Raw genomic sequence first — 20,421 nt, forward strand, 5'->3', positions numbered from 1 at the left:
AGTCATAAAAAGGAACCAAAGGGTGGTACGAAGAATAGAAGAAGCAAGTCCAAGCTGCAATACAAGAATCTGGAGTGTCATTGTTGTCACAAAATAGGACACATACAGAGGTATTACTATCAGTGAAAAAGAGATAACAAAAGAAAGAAGGGTAAGTCTAAACGAAGAGACCATGAAGATCATGATGATGATCATGTTACTACTGATACTAGTGATGATCTTGTTATTTTCCATGATCATAAGTTTGTTAATCTTGTATCAGACGAGAGCATCTGGATAGTTGACAGTGGTGTTACATTGCATGTTACACCAAGGAAGGATTTATTCACATCTTATACTTCTGGTGATTTTGGAGTGTTGAAGATGGGTAATTATGGTGTATCTAAGGTAATTGGTGTTGGTTATGTTTTCTTGCAAATAAACATAGGAGTTCAATTGTTGCTTAGAGGTGTCAAACATGCTCCAGATGTCCGCTTTAATTTGATCTTTGTGTATATGCTTAATGATTGTGGTTATGACAGTCACTTTGGTTCTGGAAAGTGGAAACTAGACAAAAGTAACTTGGTTGTGGCTAGAGGCGAAAATATTTCTAAATTATATTGGACAAAAGCTTTGGTTTCTAGGGACAGTGTGAATGCTATCAACATAGAAGCATCTTTGTGGCACCGAAGACTTAGTCATATTAGTGAAAAAGGGTTGAATGTTTTGGTCAAAAAAGATGTGCTTCATGGATTAAAGAATGGGGATTTAGAGAAGTATTCTCATTGCATGGCTGGTAAACAGACTAAAGTATCTTTCAAGAGACATCCTCCCTCAAGGAAGTCAAAGTTTATTCAATTGGTACATTCTGATGTTTGTGGTCCATTAAAGGTAAAATCCTTTAGTGGTGCACTTTATTTTATTACCTTCATTGATTAGTGCTCCAGAAAACTCTGGGTTTATGCCTTAAAGACAAAATACCAAATGTTGGAAAATTTCAAAGAATTCCATGATTTGGTTGAGAGGCAGACAGGCGAGAAGCTAAAATATGTTCGTTCAGACACTGGTAGAGAGTGACCATTTGATTCCTACTGTAAGGAGCATGGAATTCCACATGAAAAGACTCCTCCTAAAACTCCTCAATTAAATTGTTTAGCTAAGAGTATGAATCAAACACTAATTGAGAGAGTAAGGTGTATGCTCTCTGAAGTTAAGTTGCCTAATCATTATTAAGGCGAGGCACTTTACATGGCAGTGTATGTTCTTAATAACACTCTTAATGTTGCTTTGAACAGTGAAGTTCTAGACAAAATTTGGTTTGGAAAGAATTTCAAGTATGATCATTTGAGAGTCTTTGGTTGTAAGTCTTTTGTGAATATTCCAAAGGATGAAAAATCCAAGTTGGATGCAAAGTCAAAACAATGTATCTTCATCGGCTATGGGCAAGATGAGTTTGGTTACAGGTTGTATGATCTTGTAGGGAATAAGCTTATTCGAATTCGTGATGAGGTGTTTATGGAATACCATACTATTGAAGACATTGATAAGGTAGAGAAGGATACACCCAAGAGAGATATCAGTTTGTCTAATGTTGATCCAGTTCAGTTACCTAGTCATAATCTAGATGTTATTGGTGGTGACGACCATAATGGTGATCCAAATGATTGTGTTGATGATCAAAAACTCAGAGATGAGGTAATATTTCAACTAATTATGGTGAAGGGGAGAGTTATATGTCACTGGATGAGAATCTTGGCGATGCTCCAGAATAATCTCAAGTTCAACTTAGGAGGTCTAACAGGAAGAGACAACCTTCTACAAGATATAATTCAGATGAGTATGTGACCTTGACTGATGAGGGTGAACCCGAGTGTTTCCAATAGGCCATGGAAAGTGATGAAAATTAAAAGTGGTTGGATGCAACGCATCATGTGATGAAATCATTGCATGATAATCACACTTATGATTTAGTGAAGTTGCTTAAAGGCAAAAGGGTTTTCGGAAAGCATATGGATTTATAGAGTTAAACATGAGATAAAATATAAGTCTCCAAGATATAAAGCCATATCAGTGGTGAAAGGTTTCCGTCAAAGAAATGGTGTTGATTTTAATGATATTTTCTCACCTGTTGTAAATATGTCATCAATTAGAACGTATTGAGTTTGGTTGCTACTCTTGATTCAGAGGTTGGGAAAATGGATATGAAAATGGCTTTCCTTCATGATGATTTGGAGGAAGAGATCTACATGAAATAACCCTATGGTTTTCAAGTTAAAGGTAAAGAAGATCATGTGTGTATATTGAGAAAGAGTTTATATGGGTCGAAGCAAGCTCTAAGGTAGTGGTACAAGAAGTTTGAGTCTGTTATGTGTGATCAAGGATACCAGAAAACTATTTCAGATCATTGCGTCTTTGTTAGAGAATTTTTTGACGATGACTTCATTATCCTGTTGTTATATGTTGGTGATATGCTTATTGTAGGGAAAATTATTTCTAACATTAACAGGTTAAAGAAGAAATTTGGAGAGTCATTTGCCATGAAAGATATGGGAGCAGCTAAACAGATTCTTGGCATTAGAATCATTTGTGACAGAAAAGAGAAGAAACTTTAGATGTCACAAGAACATTATATTGAAAGAGTGATGCAAATATTCAAAATGGAAAGTTCTAAGGTGGTAAGCTCTCCTCTTGCTACTCATTTCAAGTTGAGTTCTAATCAAAGTCCTTCAAGTGAAAATGAAGCGTTTTATATGAAATGAGTTCCTTATGCGTCTATTATGGGTAGTTTGATGTATGCAATGGTGTGTACAAGACCAGATATAGCACATGATGTTGGTATATTCAGTAGGTTTTTGTCAAATCCAATTAGAGAGCATTAGAACGTTATAAAATGGATTTAAGGTATCTTCACGGTACTACTTCTGCGAGGCTTTGTTTTTGAGGACATAAGCCTACTTTAGTGGGGTACTCTGACTATGATATGGTTGGAGATATTGATTCTAGAAAGTTCACTTCGAGCTACATGATTAAATTTTCATGGGGGATGTGGCTTAGTAGTCTATATTGGAAAAGTGTGTAGCATTGTCTACTACAGAGGCTGAATTCATTGCAATTACTAAAGCATGTAAAGAGTTACTATGGTTGAAGAAATTTTTACATTAGCCTGGTTTTGTTCAAGACAAATATGTGTTATTTATTGATAGTCAAAGCGCTATTCATCTTAGTAAGAATCTGAATTTTCATAATAGGTCCAAACACATGGATGTGAGATATCATTGGATACATGATGTTTTGGATGCTAAGTTATTGGAATTAGCTAAAGTTCATACATATGATAATGGTTCTGATATGATGACTAAAACATTACTAAGAGGGAACTTTGAATCTTGTTGTGATATCATCAGTTTGGAGATTTCCTCCACATTGTTTTAAGGGGGGATTTGTTGGGTTTGGGCTCTCTTCCTATGTGGAGAAGGACCCAAATATGATTAGCCCATTTGTATCACTTATTTAAGTGGAGAGGACCAATGTTGAAGTGGAACCAAACAATGTTGGAGTGAAGGATGCCAATGTTGGAATGGGATCAAACAATGTTGGTGAGGTGCATAACGAGTACAGTTCTGGTGACAGTGAGGATGACATCTACCAGTATGATAGTGATATTGAAGTAGCTTTTGAGGATGACTCTGATGGGTATGATGAGATGGAGGAAGATAAACTTGCTAATCTGATTGGATATGAAAGTGATGGAAAGGGAAAAGGGGAAGACAAGTAGAAAGAAGACAAAGAAGAACTTAAAGGGAGTGATAATGACAGGAATATTTGCAAAGTGGTTGTGAGAGTGATGATAGTAGTGGAGCTAAAAAGAAGAAGTACCCAATTTTCAAGTTACATAAGGATAATGTCCGATTACAAATGGGAGGTAAAAATGTATTTTACTTCAGAAAGTGATATGAAGGAAACAATAACCTCATATGTTGTTCAAAATGGTAGAGATCTGAAGTTTAAAAAATGACAAAAAATGGTGAGGGTGAGATGTAAAGATGGTTGTGAGTGGGAGGTCTATTGTGCCAAGTTGCCAAATGAGGAACTTGGCAAGTAAGGAAGGTAAATGACAAACATAATTGTAGTAGAGAGTATAATGTGAAGATGATGAGTACACAATGGTTGAGCAAGAGGAGGATGAAGGTAAAAGATATCAAGGACAAGGCATTGAGGAAGTGGAATGTAGGGGTAAACAAGACTAAAGCAATCAGAGCAAGACTTGCTACTAGGGACAAGGTTGATGGTTCTTTCTTAGGGGATTACATTAGAATCTATGACTATTGTCATGAACTGTTAAGAGCTAATCCAGGGTCAGTAGTTAAGCTAAATGTTGAACCTGTTCAAGAATGTGTTAAGGATCAAAGACCATTTTTTATACGGTTGTACATATGCTATGTAGCATGTAAGGAGAGCTTCAAATTATGTAGACATGTCATAGGTCTGGATGGATACTTTTTGAAAGGGATTTGTGGAGGACAAATTCTGGCATCCGTAGGCAGGGATTCTAATGATTAGATGCTTCCTATATCATTTGCAATTGCGCAGAGTGAAAATAGGGATAACTGGATATGGTTTTTGAAGCTCATGATTAATGACCTAGGAGATATAAATGAGTGCCTCACATACACATTCATTTAAGACAAAAAAAAAAGGTATATAAACTTGATTATTTCCTCTTATTATTACTTTTTTTCCTGTTATGTAAACTTGATAATTTTCTGTTATGTATGATGTTTTGCAGGGTCTCTTACCTGCAATGGATGATCTTTTGCCTAATGCTGAACAAAGATTTTGTGTGAGGTATTTGTATAACAATTTCAGGAAGAGGTATCCTAGAAATATGTTGAAGGAAATTATATGGAAAGTTGTAAAATCAACATACTTACAAGCTTGGGAAAGAGAGATGGGAGGAATGAGATTGATCAGTGAAGATGCATATCTCCATATGATGAAGACCCCGCCAAGATAGTGGAGTAAATAACTTTTCTTGCTAAAAAACACTAAAAGGTTAACTTCCCCGTTATCCGTCAGGGAGAATCCTAAATGATTGGTTTATGACAACTAACAAGTGTGATTATGTTCTCAACTACATGTCAGGGTCTTTTAATAGTGTTATCATTGACTGAAGGGCTAAACCATTAATCACTATGCTGGAAGAGATCAAAATCTTTATTGTAGAGAGACTCACAAACAATAGAATAAGGTTTCAAAATGTCTCTGATAATGAGATTTTTCCTAACATTAGAAGGAAGATTGATAGAACAAGCACATTCACCAACTTATGGCTTGTCAGGTATGAAACATTGGTTATTACTGGTACTTATAACAATGATTATTAGGGTTAGTACTAAAATATTAAACATGTTGTAGGATGTCTGATGAACACATGTTTGAAGTAAGGCATGTAGAAAATCCAACATAAACATTCACTGTAAATTTGAAATATTATATATGCTCTTGTAGAAGATGGGATCTCATAGGACTTTCATGTATTCATGCATTGTCAACTATGAAGAGTAGGAACTTTAAGATTGATGATTATATCCCTGAGTATTACATGAAATCTAGGTACATGGAAGTCTACAAGCATATGAGTTACCATGTGAATGGATCAAATCTTTGGGTTAAGACACCATTTCCGGATGTGCAGCCACCTAAGTATAGAAAGATGTCTGGTAGACCAAAGAAGAGGGGGAACATTGAACAAGGGGAGATTGATGGGACTGGCATAAAAATGAGAAGAACGAGTTTCATAGTCAAGTGCAGTATGTGAAAAAAAGCAAGACACAACAAATTAACTTGTAAGGTTACACCCACAACTCAAGTTTCATAGCAGGAAACTCAGGGAAATGTTACTCAGCAATCTCAAGGTAATACAACTCAGCAATCTCAAGGCAATGCAACTCAGCAATCTTAGGGCAATGCAACTCAAGGAAGTAGAATGCTACTTAGAAATCTTAGGAAACTCAAGGATACTTGAATGTTACTCAGTTATCTCAAGGAAAGGAAACTCAATCAACTCAAGGTAAAATGCCAACAACTCAACCAGCTAAGTCATCTCAGGGCAAGACAACTCAACCAACTCAAGGGAAAAGGCCAACTACTCAAGACAGTGCAACTTAAGTAACTCAAGGAAATGGAAAGACATATAAGTTAGGTGTAAGAATACCATTTGTAACCCCAGGACCAACAATAATATTAACTACAACCAAGAATGTAGTTAGCCTAACAACCAGGAGGTCTACTCCAACCAAGAGAATCACACGAAAGAAGAACATTTAGTGTTATTTAGCCTTTGTCTAGTTAATGGTTTTAGCATGTATTTTGGTATTATGTCTTTTGAACATGTCAATGCCATTTTGGAATCATTTTGGAATTCTGTAGTTTGTTATGCAAATCATTTTGGAATTCATGTTATGTGAACTGATATTGTAAACTGGTTAAGTAAACAACATGTGTTACATTGTGTTTATGGATTGGTTTATGAACTGATATTTTAAACTGGTTAAGCAAAACTAATATGTTTATGGACTGGTACAAACAATAATCTCCTGAACAAACCAACTCATATTAAACTGATACAATGTGTTACATACCAACTCATCCATAACAATACAGTGATACAAACTGATATTGCTAACTGATACAAACTGATACATATCAACTCATCCATAAAAACTGATACATAGAAACTGGTACATACTCTTAAAACATCCTACAAAAAAATACACATAAGATTACAAGAAACATAATATTCCATATTTTTCCACTTCAAGATCTTGTTCACTTGAGTTTGAAGTTACATCACAACTTTCCATAATTCTTCATTTGTCACCCTAATTTTTTTCAAACTCCTTTTTGGCATCATCAATTTCCTTTGCTATGCTTTCCAACTTATTCATCATAAATTTCCCCTTCTCATCTCCCAAATCCCCATGGAACCAATTGAAAAAATCACACCCTCTTTGCAAGTATCACTGAAAATTTCATATATGTATTAAAACGAGTTGATCACATTTGGACCTAAATCAAACTGAAATTTGGACAACTCCAAAAATTCTTTCCAAAATTCTTATCAGTTGTTGTCCTATGAATCACAACTTTGTCTCCACAATGACATTTTGGTACACATCGCGAGCTTATGTATACACTGGATTCACAACTTCCAGAGTTCTTCTGCTTTAGAAACGAAGAACATTGATCGGACTTCATGCTTCAAAGAAAACGAAAAAAAAAAACGATGAAAAAGAAGATGAAAACGATGAACCAATATTTCCCTAATGTTATTTTAGTTACAGAAAACGGATACACAATGAAAAATTAAGAAGCAATGTCGTAATAAGGAAGATGATATACCATTGTCAACTCAACAACCACATAACTTAAATAACGGACGTTTGAGGAAAACAAACGAAAGTGACTCATATGCATCTATTAAAAAGTTAAAGGACCAATGTGACACGAAAAAAAATTTAAGGGACCAATTTAAACCCAAGTGTATATTTAAGGGATAAAAAGGGCATTTAACTAAAAAACTATTATTTTATGAAAAAATACTTTTATTTTAAAAATTATTTTATAACACAAATATAAGTCGTGTCGTTAATTCTATTAATTAAAAAATATTTAAAAAAATTTACGAGACCAAAATATAGGTTGTTAACCATTTATTTTACTTATAATTTAGTAATCACTTTAATTACTTCATTAATCAATAAAATATATATTATTGACTATTTATACATACAAATTCATAGGTCTTCCATCCAATTTTTTTAGTATATATATATATTCTATATATATATATATATATATATATATTATATATATATATATATATATAATTATATATAATTTTACATAAAATAATAAATGTGTGTGTGGATATTTTTTTTAAATTTTAATTGTGATTATCTTATTAAATAAACTTTCTATTATCAGTATAAGCTTACGCCTTTTAGAAAAACATTTTAATAGGTCTAATTTAATCTCATCCTTAGTACTAGCGTTATATTTTATGTCTCGTTTCCATATTTTTAAATCGAGAAAACTCAAAACTGAATTTAATCCCATCCTTAGTGCTGATCTTAATTTATCTTTGAGTTTTCTTTTTTATTTCCATCCTCCCCAAATTTAATAGAAAAAAAAAGTATTATGAGATATGATACTATGTTAATGTGTGTTATCTAGGAGACAAGATAATTTTTCACAGGGTCTCCTAATTTATGAAAGTGATTGATGGTGTAGTATACAAAATTGATATTTCATAGACATAACTCAAACCCCACAACCTCACCTCACCCCAACCACACACACATGTTTGATGCCTATCATTTTTGTCGTTGCAACAAGAGTTAAAATTGTACTCAAACGTTTCATCTTTCATACTCATAGTACATGGTTATTTATTTTGTAATATACAAAATTAGCTAGACTCCAACAAAGTACTACCCATGTTAATTATTTGCAGTAGTCTCTATCCACAAATTAGTGTAGTTCAAAAGGTTCTTCAATTTTCACCCATATTACATTTATTACACATTTTAAATTGTTGCTACAAAATAAGATAACATATTGGTGGGATACAGAATATATAAAGATATTGTTGGGGGATAGAGAACAGAACATGGTTGACATAGTCAAAGTTAGATCTATGATCTTATCCAACAACAATTGAGTATGGACCACACAAGATGGAGGGGGTACAACAAATCAAAGAGTAGATTTGTTCACATAATACAGTAACACAGGTTGTTTCATCACTGTTTTTGTACTAATTTGTTATAATTGAGTTTGGGAAAATATGCAAGATTACATATATATTACATAACATAACAATATAACAATACTTAAGGTGCTAATTAATTAATTTACATGAGAGTTTATTGAACTTGTTGAGTAAGGCCATTTCAGAATTGGGTCTTGATGATGCAAGTTGGACTGCTATTACCACTGCTATCAGAAAATGAAGTGAGTGTTTTATTATGGAAAACACCAGATGGAGATGACATTGTTCCTGTTCTTGAAGTTCCAATGGATTCGACACGGTTTGTTGTGACAGATGAAGATGGATTTGAGCTTGTTGAATCGCTGATGGAAGTTACATTGCTTGGCCTTAGAACTTCAGCTAGTGGACCTCCCATTGATAGATCAAGCGATGAAAGGGGTGATTTAGCTACTGATTTAGCTACTGATGCAGAAGCATTGTTGTTGTTGGCATTGTTTTCTACTGTGTTTGCATTAGACCAAGTATCAATGAAACTAAACCCTCTTGGTTTCTCAATTTGGAGAGGATTATATACGAGACAAAATGGTCTTTCTTGTTGAGAAAGTTCGGAACTATTATATTGTGGAAATGGACTCAGATAGTGAGACTCAGTGTTAATATTGAGATAAGAATTTTCATTGGTCATTCCAAGTATGTTGTTGTGAATCAGAGAGTTCCATCCTGAGTTAGAAGCACCAAGAGATATTGGATCTCCATTCGGCGTCCAATCGAAGCCCCTTTCATGCAACTCACCAAATCAATAACAGAAAAGAAACAGGTACATAACAAAACTACAGCATTTCTATGTAAAGAGTAATTTCATAGAAGCAAAAAACATAGATATATAAACATTTTACCTTGGTTGCGTATTTGAAGGGACATAACATGGAGCTAATTTGACAGCAAAGCTGCTGTTATCCAAGGAAAATGGTGGTTGGAGATAAGGATGAAAAGCACTGGAAGCAAGAAATTGTGATGAAGTTCCAGCGTATTTTGTTGTAGTTGGAATAGGGGTCCTCTTGATTTGATGATGGGTAATATCATTGGTGTGAAGTTCCACAGGCTTTCTTGAACGGTGACTACCTCTATGCATATGTCGCTCGCAATACTTGTTATTAGGAGCAACATATCTAGAACATCTCCATTTTTTACCGTCTGTTCTTCTGCACCTACCTACCTCTGGATCAGTACTACTGTTCCTACTTGATGATAACCTCGTATTGAAACCACCATCAACTACAAGAATGCAAATTTCAAGAAACAGTCATGAAAAAGTTCACACATTGATTGAACGACAAAAGGTAGCAGGAAAAGTGGTAAAGATACAAACTTTTGACTAGAAATGAAGTTAAAAAAGCATTAAAAGTGAATGAATCATGTTTTCTTCTAGGTAAGCCATAATCAACTGAGGGAAAAAGGGTCATACACATACTCATAGATGAGAGCAGATAAGAAGGAACAGGAAGAGAAGCCAGCAAGTACTTGTAAATCATAACTTGTATCTCAAGCTCTCTCCATTGAGAGCTTGTGAAAGCATTCCCTAATGAAGCCGCCATAACATCAGCTGTGAATACACATACAAACATGTTCAGAAACTTATGTTTTTGCTCTGTATATTGAATAATGAAAACACAAACTAACCTTGGGATTTGAGGATTGTTGTAGCACCACCAAAAGACAGGTTGTATATTGTGGGACCATAACTATCATTAGGATGCTGATACTGCATCATCATCTTCTTATTAGACAATCCTTCAAAACTACTAGTGTTGTTGTTGTTCCTTCTTTTGGTCTGCATAATGAAACTCCACACTATTGCTGAAAATAGAAAACAAAGTTTTTATATTGTGTAATGAAAGGGTAATCATAAATTCATAATAATATAGGAATGAGCTTTGAGTGTCTTTTTGTGATATTTGTTGGAATGGAAATAAAGATGTGAGAGTTATGATTGTGTTATGGGTTGCCGTCATTCTCGGCCTTTGATTTGTTTCCATGCTTCCAACATTCGCACCATCACTAAAAGACAAACTAGTAAAAGATGACTCACTTTTTTTTTTCTTCTCTATTCTATACTTTCATCTCTCATCATTATTATGGTATCTATAGCTTCATGCATCTAAGGTTAAAGTTATAACCTTTGTACACCAATGCTGTTCAATTTTCTAACTCTTAATAATTTATTTTATCATTACATTATATACAAAATTTAATGAACATCAAATTATAATTTTACCCTTATTTACTAAATTGACATTTAATGTTTTTATTTTTTGTGAAAATAATATAATAAGATTTTTGAAATTTCAGCTGAAATTCATAGAAAGAAGAAATAATTTAGATGATCTATTTAGTTAAAAGTTACATTATTTAAACTCTCAAAAAATACGAAAAAATAAATCAAGTGAGAGTAAAAAAAAAAGAAAAAAACACATCTGAGAGTGATATAAAGAGAGTCACAGAAAAAGAAAGAAAATATTAAAAATAATTGTAAAGTTAGAGTTATCTCATAGAATCTAATAGGTATATAGAATTTTATTATGAATAATTTGTTATCTTTGCAGTCTGTATAAAAGTCTGCAGTTATTATATTTGAGTTAATCTTAAATATTGAAAGCATTTTATTTACTTTTTTTATGGCATCTGAACCTGGTCCCGATTCAGAACAAAAATTGGAGAAGAAAGATGTCTCTAAACGTGAAATAAAGAATATACATCCCTATCATCTAAGCAACTCTGATAATCTTTTGGAACTTCACTTGTGACAACACTGTTGAATGGAGAAAACTACCGTACATGGGTAGGATCAGTCAAGACAACTTTGTGTACGAAGATAAAACTAGGTTTCATTGATGGAACCATCAAGAAACTATCAACTCAATTTAAAAAAATACCATGATTGGAAGAATGAGCATTAAATGGTGACGACGTGGTTGATCAATGCAACATAACCAAAATTGCACAACATTATCTCACATGCTTCAACAACTTGAGATGTGTGGATCAATCTTGAAGAACTCTTTGCTCAAACCAACACACCACTAATTCATCAATTAAGAAGAAATTTATGTTTGATGTAGAAACAATCATACACAACCGTAACAAACTACACCAAATGCAAGAGTCTTGTTGATGAGTTGAAAGAGTTACAACCCTTACCTCTGTGTAATTGTGGAGCTTCCAAAGAATTAACTTGAAAGGAAGATGAACAATGAATTCACATATTTCTTGGGGCTTTGATAATGAGCAATATGCTCAAATTAAAGGAACCATTTTGAATACATAATTAATGTCTTATCTTCGACGAGTGTTCAATCAAATTCAACAAAAAAAATCATGATCCACATTAGAAAAAGAAAGGGAAATAAAGTTGAATCAGACTCAACATTTCAGTCAAGAACGAATAAGAGGAAATGGAAGGGGTATTATTCTAAACTAAAATTTGATCATTGTGGTAAGAATGGTCAGATTAAAGCTAAATGTTTGAAAAATAATAGGATATGCACTCAATTGAGAAACGAGAAGAACTCAATGGCGTGAAGCTTACAGACAATAACGACAACATGTTACATATATAGCTCAAGGATAAAAAACAAAGAAAGAAAGCCTTGAGGGACCAACCATAGGTCATGCCTGTTAAATTTAATTCAACATTCAAAATTAGTTTCATTTACATTTGCATTGAATTTATGTTTAGTTTGAATTTGAGTTTCATTTGAGTCTTTGTATAAAAACTCAATTCAAGTGAATTTGTAACAAATTTTCAAATTTTGCAATTAGAGAAAGTTAGTTAGAAAATTCATTCATTCTCTTTCTCTCTCTCTCTCTCTCTCTCATATTCATCTTCTTCATATTCTTGTGCATTGTTAATGGAGGTTCATTGTTGAACTCCAATAATTGGTATCCATAGCTCCAATTTGATTCACAGGGAAACACGAGTGTAGTGAGGTGTGTGATGATTTCGGTTCTAAAATTTGCTTTGAATTAAAGTTCAAAATCAGAGAGAATCACATATCTTGATTCCCAGGGTTTTTGAAACACGAGTGTTGGTGAGACCTGAGTGATTTGATCAAGAACGAAGATTAACAATATGAATGGTAGCTTGAACACAAAGCCTCTAGTATTCGACGGAAAGAACTGGAATTGGTGGTCAATTCATATGCGTGTGTTGTTTGGAGCTCAAGATGTTCTTGATCTCGTCAATGACAGTTACACGCCGGTTGTAGAAAATGAAATAGAATCGAAGAGAAATATGCAACGTGAAACAAAGAATAAGGATCAAAAGGCGTTGTTTTATATCCATCAGTGTGTGGATACAAAGGTGTTTGAGAAAATTGTTAACTTGACAACGACAAAGGCAACATGGGATAAACTAGTATGGTGATATGGTGGTGATGCATTAGTGAATAAGGTCAAGCTTTAGTCCCTATGTAAGAAATATGAAAAACTCAGCATGAAGAACAATGAGAAGATACCTAATTACATCTCCAGAGTGATTGTGGTCACTAATGAGATGAAGACTTGTGGAGAAATGCTCTTTGAATAAGGAATACTTGAAAAGGTATTGAGATCACTTAATCCTCGGTTTGATTATATACTTGTAGCCATAGAACACTCTAAAGATATCAACACCATGTGAATTGAAGAGCTTCAGAGTAGTTTAGAGGCACAAGGGTTGCGTCTGACTTAGGCATGGCAACGGGGCGGGTCGGGGACGGTTTTTACCTTCCCTAAACAATCCTTGTTTCCCGCCCCAAACCCAAACGGGGATGGAGAATCAAAACCCAAACACGTCCCAAACGGGTTCGGATTGGGTTCGGGTATCCCCGCCCCGCCACCATCATTTAGTGAAATCAATTTTTTTAATAGAAATATATATTTTTTCCAAAATAAAATTACATTACAAATAATAAAATAAAGCCATCAAAAACAATTTCATACATACATTTCAAATATTTTAAATAATAAATTCAAATTAAAATATCAAAACATTGACCACATATTTAATATTCTAAATTATCAAAAGTAAATAATATTGTACATAATGAAATAAACGAGGCGGGTTCGGGGGCGGGGGCGGGGTGGGTACTAGTGTCCTCATTACCCAATCCATCCTCATATTTTATAATCAGGGAAAATCCAAACCCAGTCAAAGTGGGGTTTCCCCGTCAACTTCGGGTCGGGTTCGGGTGGATACCCGCAGGTACGGGTTATGTTGCCATGCCTAGTCTGACTAAAAGAAACTTTGAACCAGAGTTAGAACAGGCTCTGAAATCTCAGACTCTGAAAGTTTCTTCTGGAAAGAAGAACCATAAGCAAGAATGGTTAGAGAGTAAGAAGAAGTAAGGTGGTGGTCTTCATAAGTCATAACTATCTAATTCTGATAAGAAACATTATAATGTTCATAAGGGAAAGAAGAAGGTTTACAAGAGAAAGGTTAAGTACTATAGTTGCAATAAGTTTGGCCAATTTGTTGTTGATTGCTGGTCAAATAAAGTGAGCAAGGGTGAAAAAGACAACATAGTCATAACAGATTCTGATGATGAGCTTGTGCTATTGATAGCATATGAGAATGTAGGTGGATCAATGGTAGACTAGTGGTATATGGACACTGGAAGCTCAAATCACCTAACTGGAAACAAACAATGGCTGGTTGATTTTGACCCTGGTAAAAGGACCAAGATCAAACGTGTTGATGATGGGTATCTAAATTCTAAAGGAATGGAAAATTTCAGAGTTAAGTTGAACAATGGAAAAATTATACTTATCAAGTATGTATGGTATGTTCCTGACATGAATAACAATCTGATGAGTGTAGATCAACTGATTGAAAAAGGATTTTCTGTAATCATGAAGGACAATTTCTTGAAGTTGTATGACTGTAATCAGAATTCAATTATGCAATATGAACTGGGAAGAAACAAACATTCAAGGTGAATGTTGGAACAGCAGACACTTAATGTATTAGTGCAAGAAGTGATGAAGGGGAAAGTGAGTAGTGGCATAAGATATTGGGGCATATGAACTACAATAACTTAGGGCAAATGAGTTCAAAGAATCTGGTATATGGAATTCCTAAGATTGTGGCACCATAGAAATCATGTGATACATGCATGAAAGGCAAGCAACCAAGATTTCCATTCTCATCATAAATGCCTCTAAGAGCAACACATGTTTTAGGTGTGCTACATTCTGATGTATGTGGTCCATTTGAGGTACCTTCACTTTGAGGGAACAAGTATTTCATGTCCTCCATGGATGATTTCACAAGAATGACATGGGTAACACTAATTAAGTTCAAACATGAGGTGATTGGTGAGTTTCAGAAGTTCAAAGTGAAGGCTGAAAATCAAAGTGGACAAAGGTTAAAGATCCTCAGACCTGATGGTAGAGGTGAGTTCTAACTCAATAGAGTTTAAGAAGTTTTGTGAGGAACATGGTATTAAGCATGAGTTGACTGATCCATACATTCCACAACATAATGGTACTGTTGAAAGGAGAAATAGAACTTTGCTTGACATGACAAGGAGCATACTAAAAGAGAAGAATCTTCCTAAGCAATTGTGGGGTGAAGCAATTACTACTTTAATATATGTGCTCAATAGGGGTCCAATAAAGAAGTTGAAGGAAGAAGATCCTATTAAGAAATAGACTGGAAGAAAGCAAAGTTCCATCCATTTCAAGGTGTTTGGTTATGTATGTTACAAACATATACCAGATGCTACTAGAAGGAAATTGGATGACAGAAGAAAAGTCATGTTGCTTATAGGTTACCACAATACAAGTACTTATATGCTTTATTTCCCAGTCACCAACAAAGTTGAAGTTAGTAGAGATGTTATAGTGGAGGAATCAGAAACATGGGATTGGAGAAAGTCTCAATCCAACTCTAGTGCAATGTCAACACTAGAGTATGATTCTTCCTCTGAAGGAGACTCTGCCTTTAAAGGAGATTATGCCTCTGAAGGGGAGTCTAAATCTGAAGATGACTATGACTCTGAAAGTGATTCTGGCTTTGAAGATGACTTTGACTCTGAAGGTGAGTTTGAATCTGATGGTGGATCTGATTCTGAAGGTGGTCCAGCCTTTGAATGTGGTCCAACCTTTGAATATGATCCAGCCTCTAAAGGTGGTCCAGCCTTTGAAGGTGGTCCAACCTTTGAATATGGTCCAACCTCTGAAAGTGGAACTTCTAAAGGTGGGGATTTTGAAGGTGTTCCTACTTTTGAAAGTGAACTTGCACAGTCCCAGAGACCATAGAGAGTTAGATAGATACCAAGGAGACTTGCAAACTTTGAATTGTTGCAAGATACTTAGTATGACTATGAAGGGAAAGTCATACAAAATTCCGTGATGGTGGACTCTGAACTTGTTAGCATCAATGAGGATCTTAAGAAGAATGTGTGGGTGAACTCCATGAAGGAACAACTTGAGTCCATTTAAAGAAACATGACATGGGAATTGATTGTGCTACCTTAGAACAAGAAAGCCATCAATGTGAGATGGGATTTCAAGATAAATATTAAGCTAGATGGTTTAGTTGCTAAGCATAAAGCAAGGTTAGTAGCTTGAGGATTCCTACAAATATCTTGTTTAGACTACTTTGAAGTGTTTGCACCTGAAGCCAGACATGAATCCATACGGTTGGCTATTGATATAACTGCAAATAAGAATTGTCCTCTTATAGATTTAGATGTAAAGTTAGATTTTATGAATGGTCCATTGCAAGAAGAATTTTATGTGTTACAACCTCCGGGATTTATAAAAGAGAACAAAGAAGGGATGGTGTACAAGATGCATAAGGCCTTTTACGGGCCAAAACAAGCTCCAAGGGCTTGAAATCTGAAGACTGATTCATTTTTTAAGGATCTGGGATTCAAAAAATGTGAAATGGAATATGGTGTGTATATGCAACATACTTCTGAAGGAAATGTGATTCTGGTGTGTCTTTATGTGGATGACATACTTTTGAGAGGTAGTTGTACTTCTGAGAAAAACAAGTTCAAGAAGGTGTTGATGAGTGCATTTGATATGACTGACCTTGGAAATATGGTATATTTTCTAGAGATGGAGATTTTTCATTCTGAGAAAGGAATTATTGTGCACCAACTAAAGTATGAACTTGAGTTGCTGAAGAGATTTAAGATGATGAATTTGAAGGTGTGAAAAACATAAGAAAGGGGGGTTTGAATTGGGTTTTAAAAAATAAAAGCTTTTTACCAACTCAAGAACATCACACAAATACTAAGAATAAAGAGATAAAAACACAAGTATTTTTATCCTAGTTCGCTTGAAACTCAAAGCTACTCCAGTCCACCCGCCAAGGTGATTTTTCCTTATACATAAGGACTTAATCCATTATAATCAACTAATTACAATAATCATAAAGAATAACATTCTTCCTTTTCTCAAGGATCCGACTATACCCTAGTCTCCTTAAGTAATCACAAACAACAAGTTTGAATCAAAGGTTTTGTGTTTACAAGATGCTTCTACACAAGCAGATTTGTACATAAATGAAAAACAAACACTTAAAGAAAAGTATGAACAAAGTCTAGATCTTTTTCACGTAGAAAACAATCTTATGAAATTGTTGCAGTAGTTTTCTTCAAGTCCCAAAGTCTTATTTATATAGCATGAAAAAGAGACTGTTGGGTGGGGAAATGGGGATACCAATAGAGTAGTTGTCCACTGTTGGATTGGTGAAAGGACTAATACATAGTACAGTCATTTGCCCATAGTTTCAGTGACAGATGTAATGTATATTATTGTCCATAGCCCACGATATCAGGTAGTGGAAGGAATATTTGATTTGTATCATATACTATTTGATCACATATCCATTTTGATCTTATCTTCAAATTCATTGGCTTCTGATGAATAGTTTATGAAGCATGAAATGAAGAAACATACAGCTGGATTCAGAATCTTCAGACTCTTCAGTCATAACCTTGATAACCTCAACATTTGGCTTGAGATCTTTAGAATCTTCAGCTAAGTAACAAAACTTCATAAGCTAGCTATTCTTCAGAAGCTTGATGATTAGAATCACATCCAGAAGCAGAAGCGGAGAGAACGTTGCAGCAGCAACATAACGTCTCTTCAGAAATTTCTCAAGAGTGAATCAGCATAGAAGCAGAAAGAGCATTGCAGCAGCAACTTGACATCTTTCAGAACTTCTCATGACTAACGTAGAAGCGAAATTTGGAACACAATATTCAGAAACTGATGATGTTGCACGTCATAAACTCAGAATCAGAACTGGTTGTTAAAGCTACACAATAACAAACCATTAGGGTAACAAAATTGTTCTCACACAAATATAACATTGTTATCATCAAAACTCAAGGTATAGTTGCAGAACCAAATCTTGTTCTAACAGAATTATAAGTCAGCAATCATACCTGCTGAGACAAATCATAAGTTGTATTTTGATGATGATGGCGATGATGTAGATGCTACAACCTTCAAACATTTATTTGGATTTCTGAGATATATGTGTAACTCCAAGACTACCATATGTTATGCAGTTGGAATGGTGAGTAGATTTATGAGTAAACCAAAGTGGTCACATTACCAAGTTGCAGTCATGATTTTGAGATATGTAAAAGGGACTCTGAGGCATGTAATTTTGTTTCCATCTGGAGTATCAGATGATGCTGAGCTGATATGTTATTCAGACTCTGACTGGTATGGTGACAAGGAAAGAGAAAACAATTGTCATAATTACTCTTTTAGAATCCACTATCACACGGTACCTTTCCATAAAGGTGACTGACTCAAGGAAGAAGGAATTTCGAGACTTTACGTCTGAACACTTTATTCCGTTGGACCTCGTGATCGGGGGGATTATGTATATTTTGAAATTACCAAGACCGAGTTATTGAGGTAGGGTATAAGGAGATAATCATGTCGAGATGCATATATAGACATCGGCAGGTCGGACCCGGTCCCGTGAGAGAGTTGGTAGATGACATGAGCAGTTCGGATCCGGTCTCATTAGGGTGCTAGCAGATGACATGAACAGTCAGGCATGACGATTACAAGGTGGATCCATGATTGCATGAGAGTTACCGAAAATGATGGTGGAGACGTTACATGATAATAAGATAGGACGGCAGACGTTATCAAATATCATTTAAAATATGGGATTTGAAGGTACAGCTCTTAAATGGCGCATGAAGGCATGATAGGTATAAAAAGATTTCACATCGAAAAAGAAGGATAGAGACAAAAAATACCCCCTACAGACCTGACGATTGTGATCACATCTGACTCGCCTCAGGGAGATTAACCAAATAGTGTATATCAGGAACAAACTTTACAAAAGTGTTTTTAAAAATACACTCTATTTAAGAGTTTTAAAAATTAAAAAAAAATGAAATAGATTTTTTAGATTTTAGTTTTTGATTTAATTTTTTATTTAAATTTTGAAAATTAAAAAGAATAAAAAACAATTGAGGTTAAAGGTAGTGCACTGTCAGTGTGAAGAAATATTACATTGACATCCAATCAAAACATTTTATATTACCAAATTATAACAGTGTTTTAAAAATAAAAGTGTGATGTGGCGGGATACACGAGTCTCATTGATTGGCAGTGTAAAAATATTTTACATTGTCAGTGCATATTCCTTTTTCTCAAAACAATTAAAATAGTACACTTTTCATTAATGGCAAATTTATAATATTGTGCAACTTTAAAATAAATTTTAAAAATAAGATTACCAGGATATATTTTATTTTTCAAAACTTTATTTCAAAATTAATTTATAAATTCAAAAATTAAAAATTAAAACTCATTCAAACGAGCGGTATTTCATAACCAAAGAAATTAGTCATATTGTAGAAAAAGTTCTAACTAACCTTTAGACTATATTTGGGAGTTTGTATGAGATTGGAAGGAAGTGCTTTAAAAAATATTTTTTTTAGTTGTGAAATTTTTAACATTTTAAAAAAAAATTGTTTAGAATGATAAAATAATGTTTATCATTAATATATTTTTAAAATACTAATAACAACAAAAATTATATTTGAACAATTTGTTTAATCCCTCCAAAAACCTTATTCAATATAAATTTTGAGTTTCCCAAATTAGAGGATTTTTAATGTTATGAATAAAAACAAACTCTTCAAAATTCTCCCAACTAAAATCCTTATATTCTTTTTACTCAATCATTTTTATTTTTCAAAATCCTCGCCTTCCTTTCTCTCCAATCTCTCGGAGAAAGCCTTAATTTATGCTTATAGTTTTAGTTTTCTTTTAATGTAATTCCAAATGTTTTGCTAAGCAATTGTTTCACTATTGGCAAGCTACTTTGTAAGGTTTATTCCTTATATCAAGAACAATTATGGTTATGGTGTTATAATATTTCTCTTTTGAGAGATTTGGCTTGAATGAAAAATATGAAAGTTTGATTATGTCTTGTTCATTTCTTATTATAGTGTGACAGCATGTAGTGAGTTCAATCAAATTATTGTCTCTCTCATAATAATACATTTACATTGCATTTCTCGCTGCTCAAAATGATGCGCACAATGAGTATTATTTAGTGTCTAATTGTTGTTTGCTCAACAATCTCTAGCCTTCCTATAAGAGGGTTACTTGCAGGACCGGCTACAAAGTCCTGG

At 34.2% G+C, this 20,421-nt stretch overlaps 2 protein-coding genes across 2 annotated transcripts; one reads left to right on the forward strand and one right to left on the reverse strand.

Moving 5' to 3' along the window:
• The first annotated feature begins 4,128 nt into the window (after window positions 1-4,128).
• Window positions 4,129-5,797, forward strand: LOC127079542 (uncharacterized). Its single transcript, XM_051019929.1, has 4 exons — window positions 4,129-4,374; window positions 4,766-4,824; window positions 5,153-5,317; window positions 5,488-5,797. The coding sequence occupies exons 1-4, from the start codon at window positions 4,129-4,131 to the stop codon at window positions 5,795-5,797; spliced, it is 780 nt and encodes a 259-aa protein (XP_050875886.1).
• Window positions 5,798-8,586: 2,789 nt separating this feature from the next.
• LOC127081443 (growth-regulating factor 2) lies at window positions 8,587-10,851 on the reverse strand. Its single transcript, XM_051021691.1, is given in 5 exon segments — window positions 8,587-8,960; window positions 8,962-9,528; window positions 9,649-10,027; window positions 10,224-10,355; window positions 10,433-10,851. Coding segments are annotated over 5 exon segments (1,314 nt in total). The 5' UTR covers window positions 10,590-10,851; the 3' UTR covers window positions 8,587-8,881.
• Between the last annotated feature and the right edge of the window lie 9,570 nt (window positions 10,852-20,421).

Source organism: Lathyrus oleraceus, chromosome 5 (assembly GCF_024323335.1).
Source record: "Lathyrus oleraceus cultivar Zhongwan6 chromosome 5, CAAS_Psat_ZW6_1.0, whole genome shotgun sequence".
Lineage (NCBI taxonomy): Eukaryota > Viridiplantae > Streptophyta > Magnoliopsida > Fabales > Fabaceae > Lathyrus > Lathyrus oleraceus.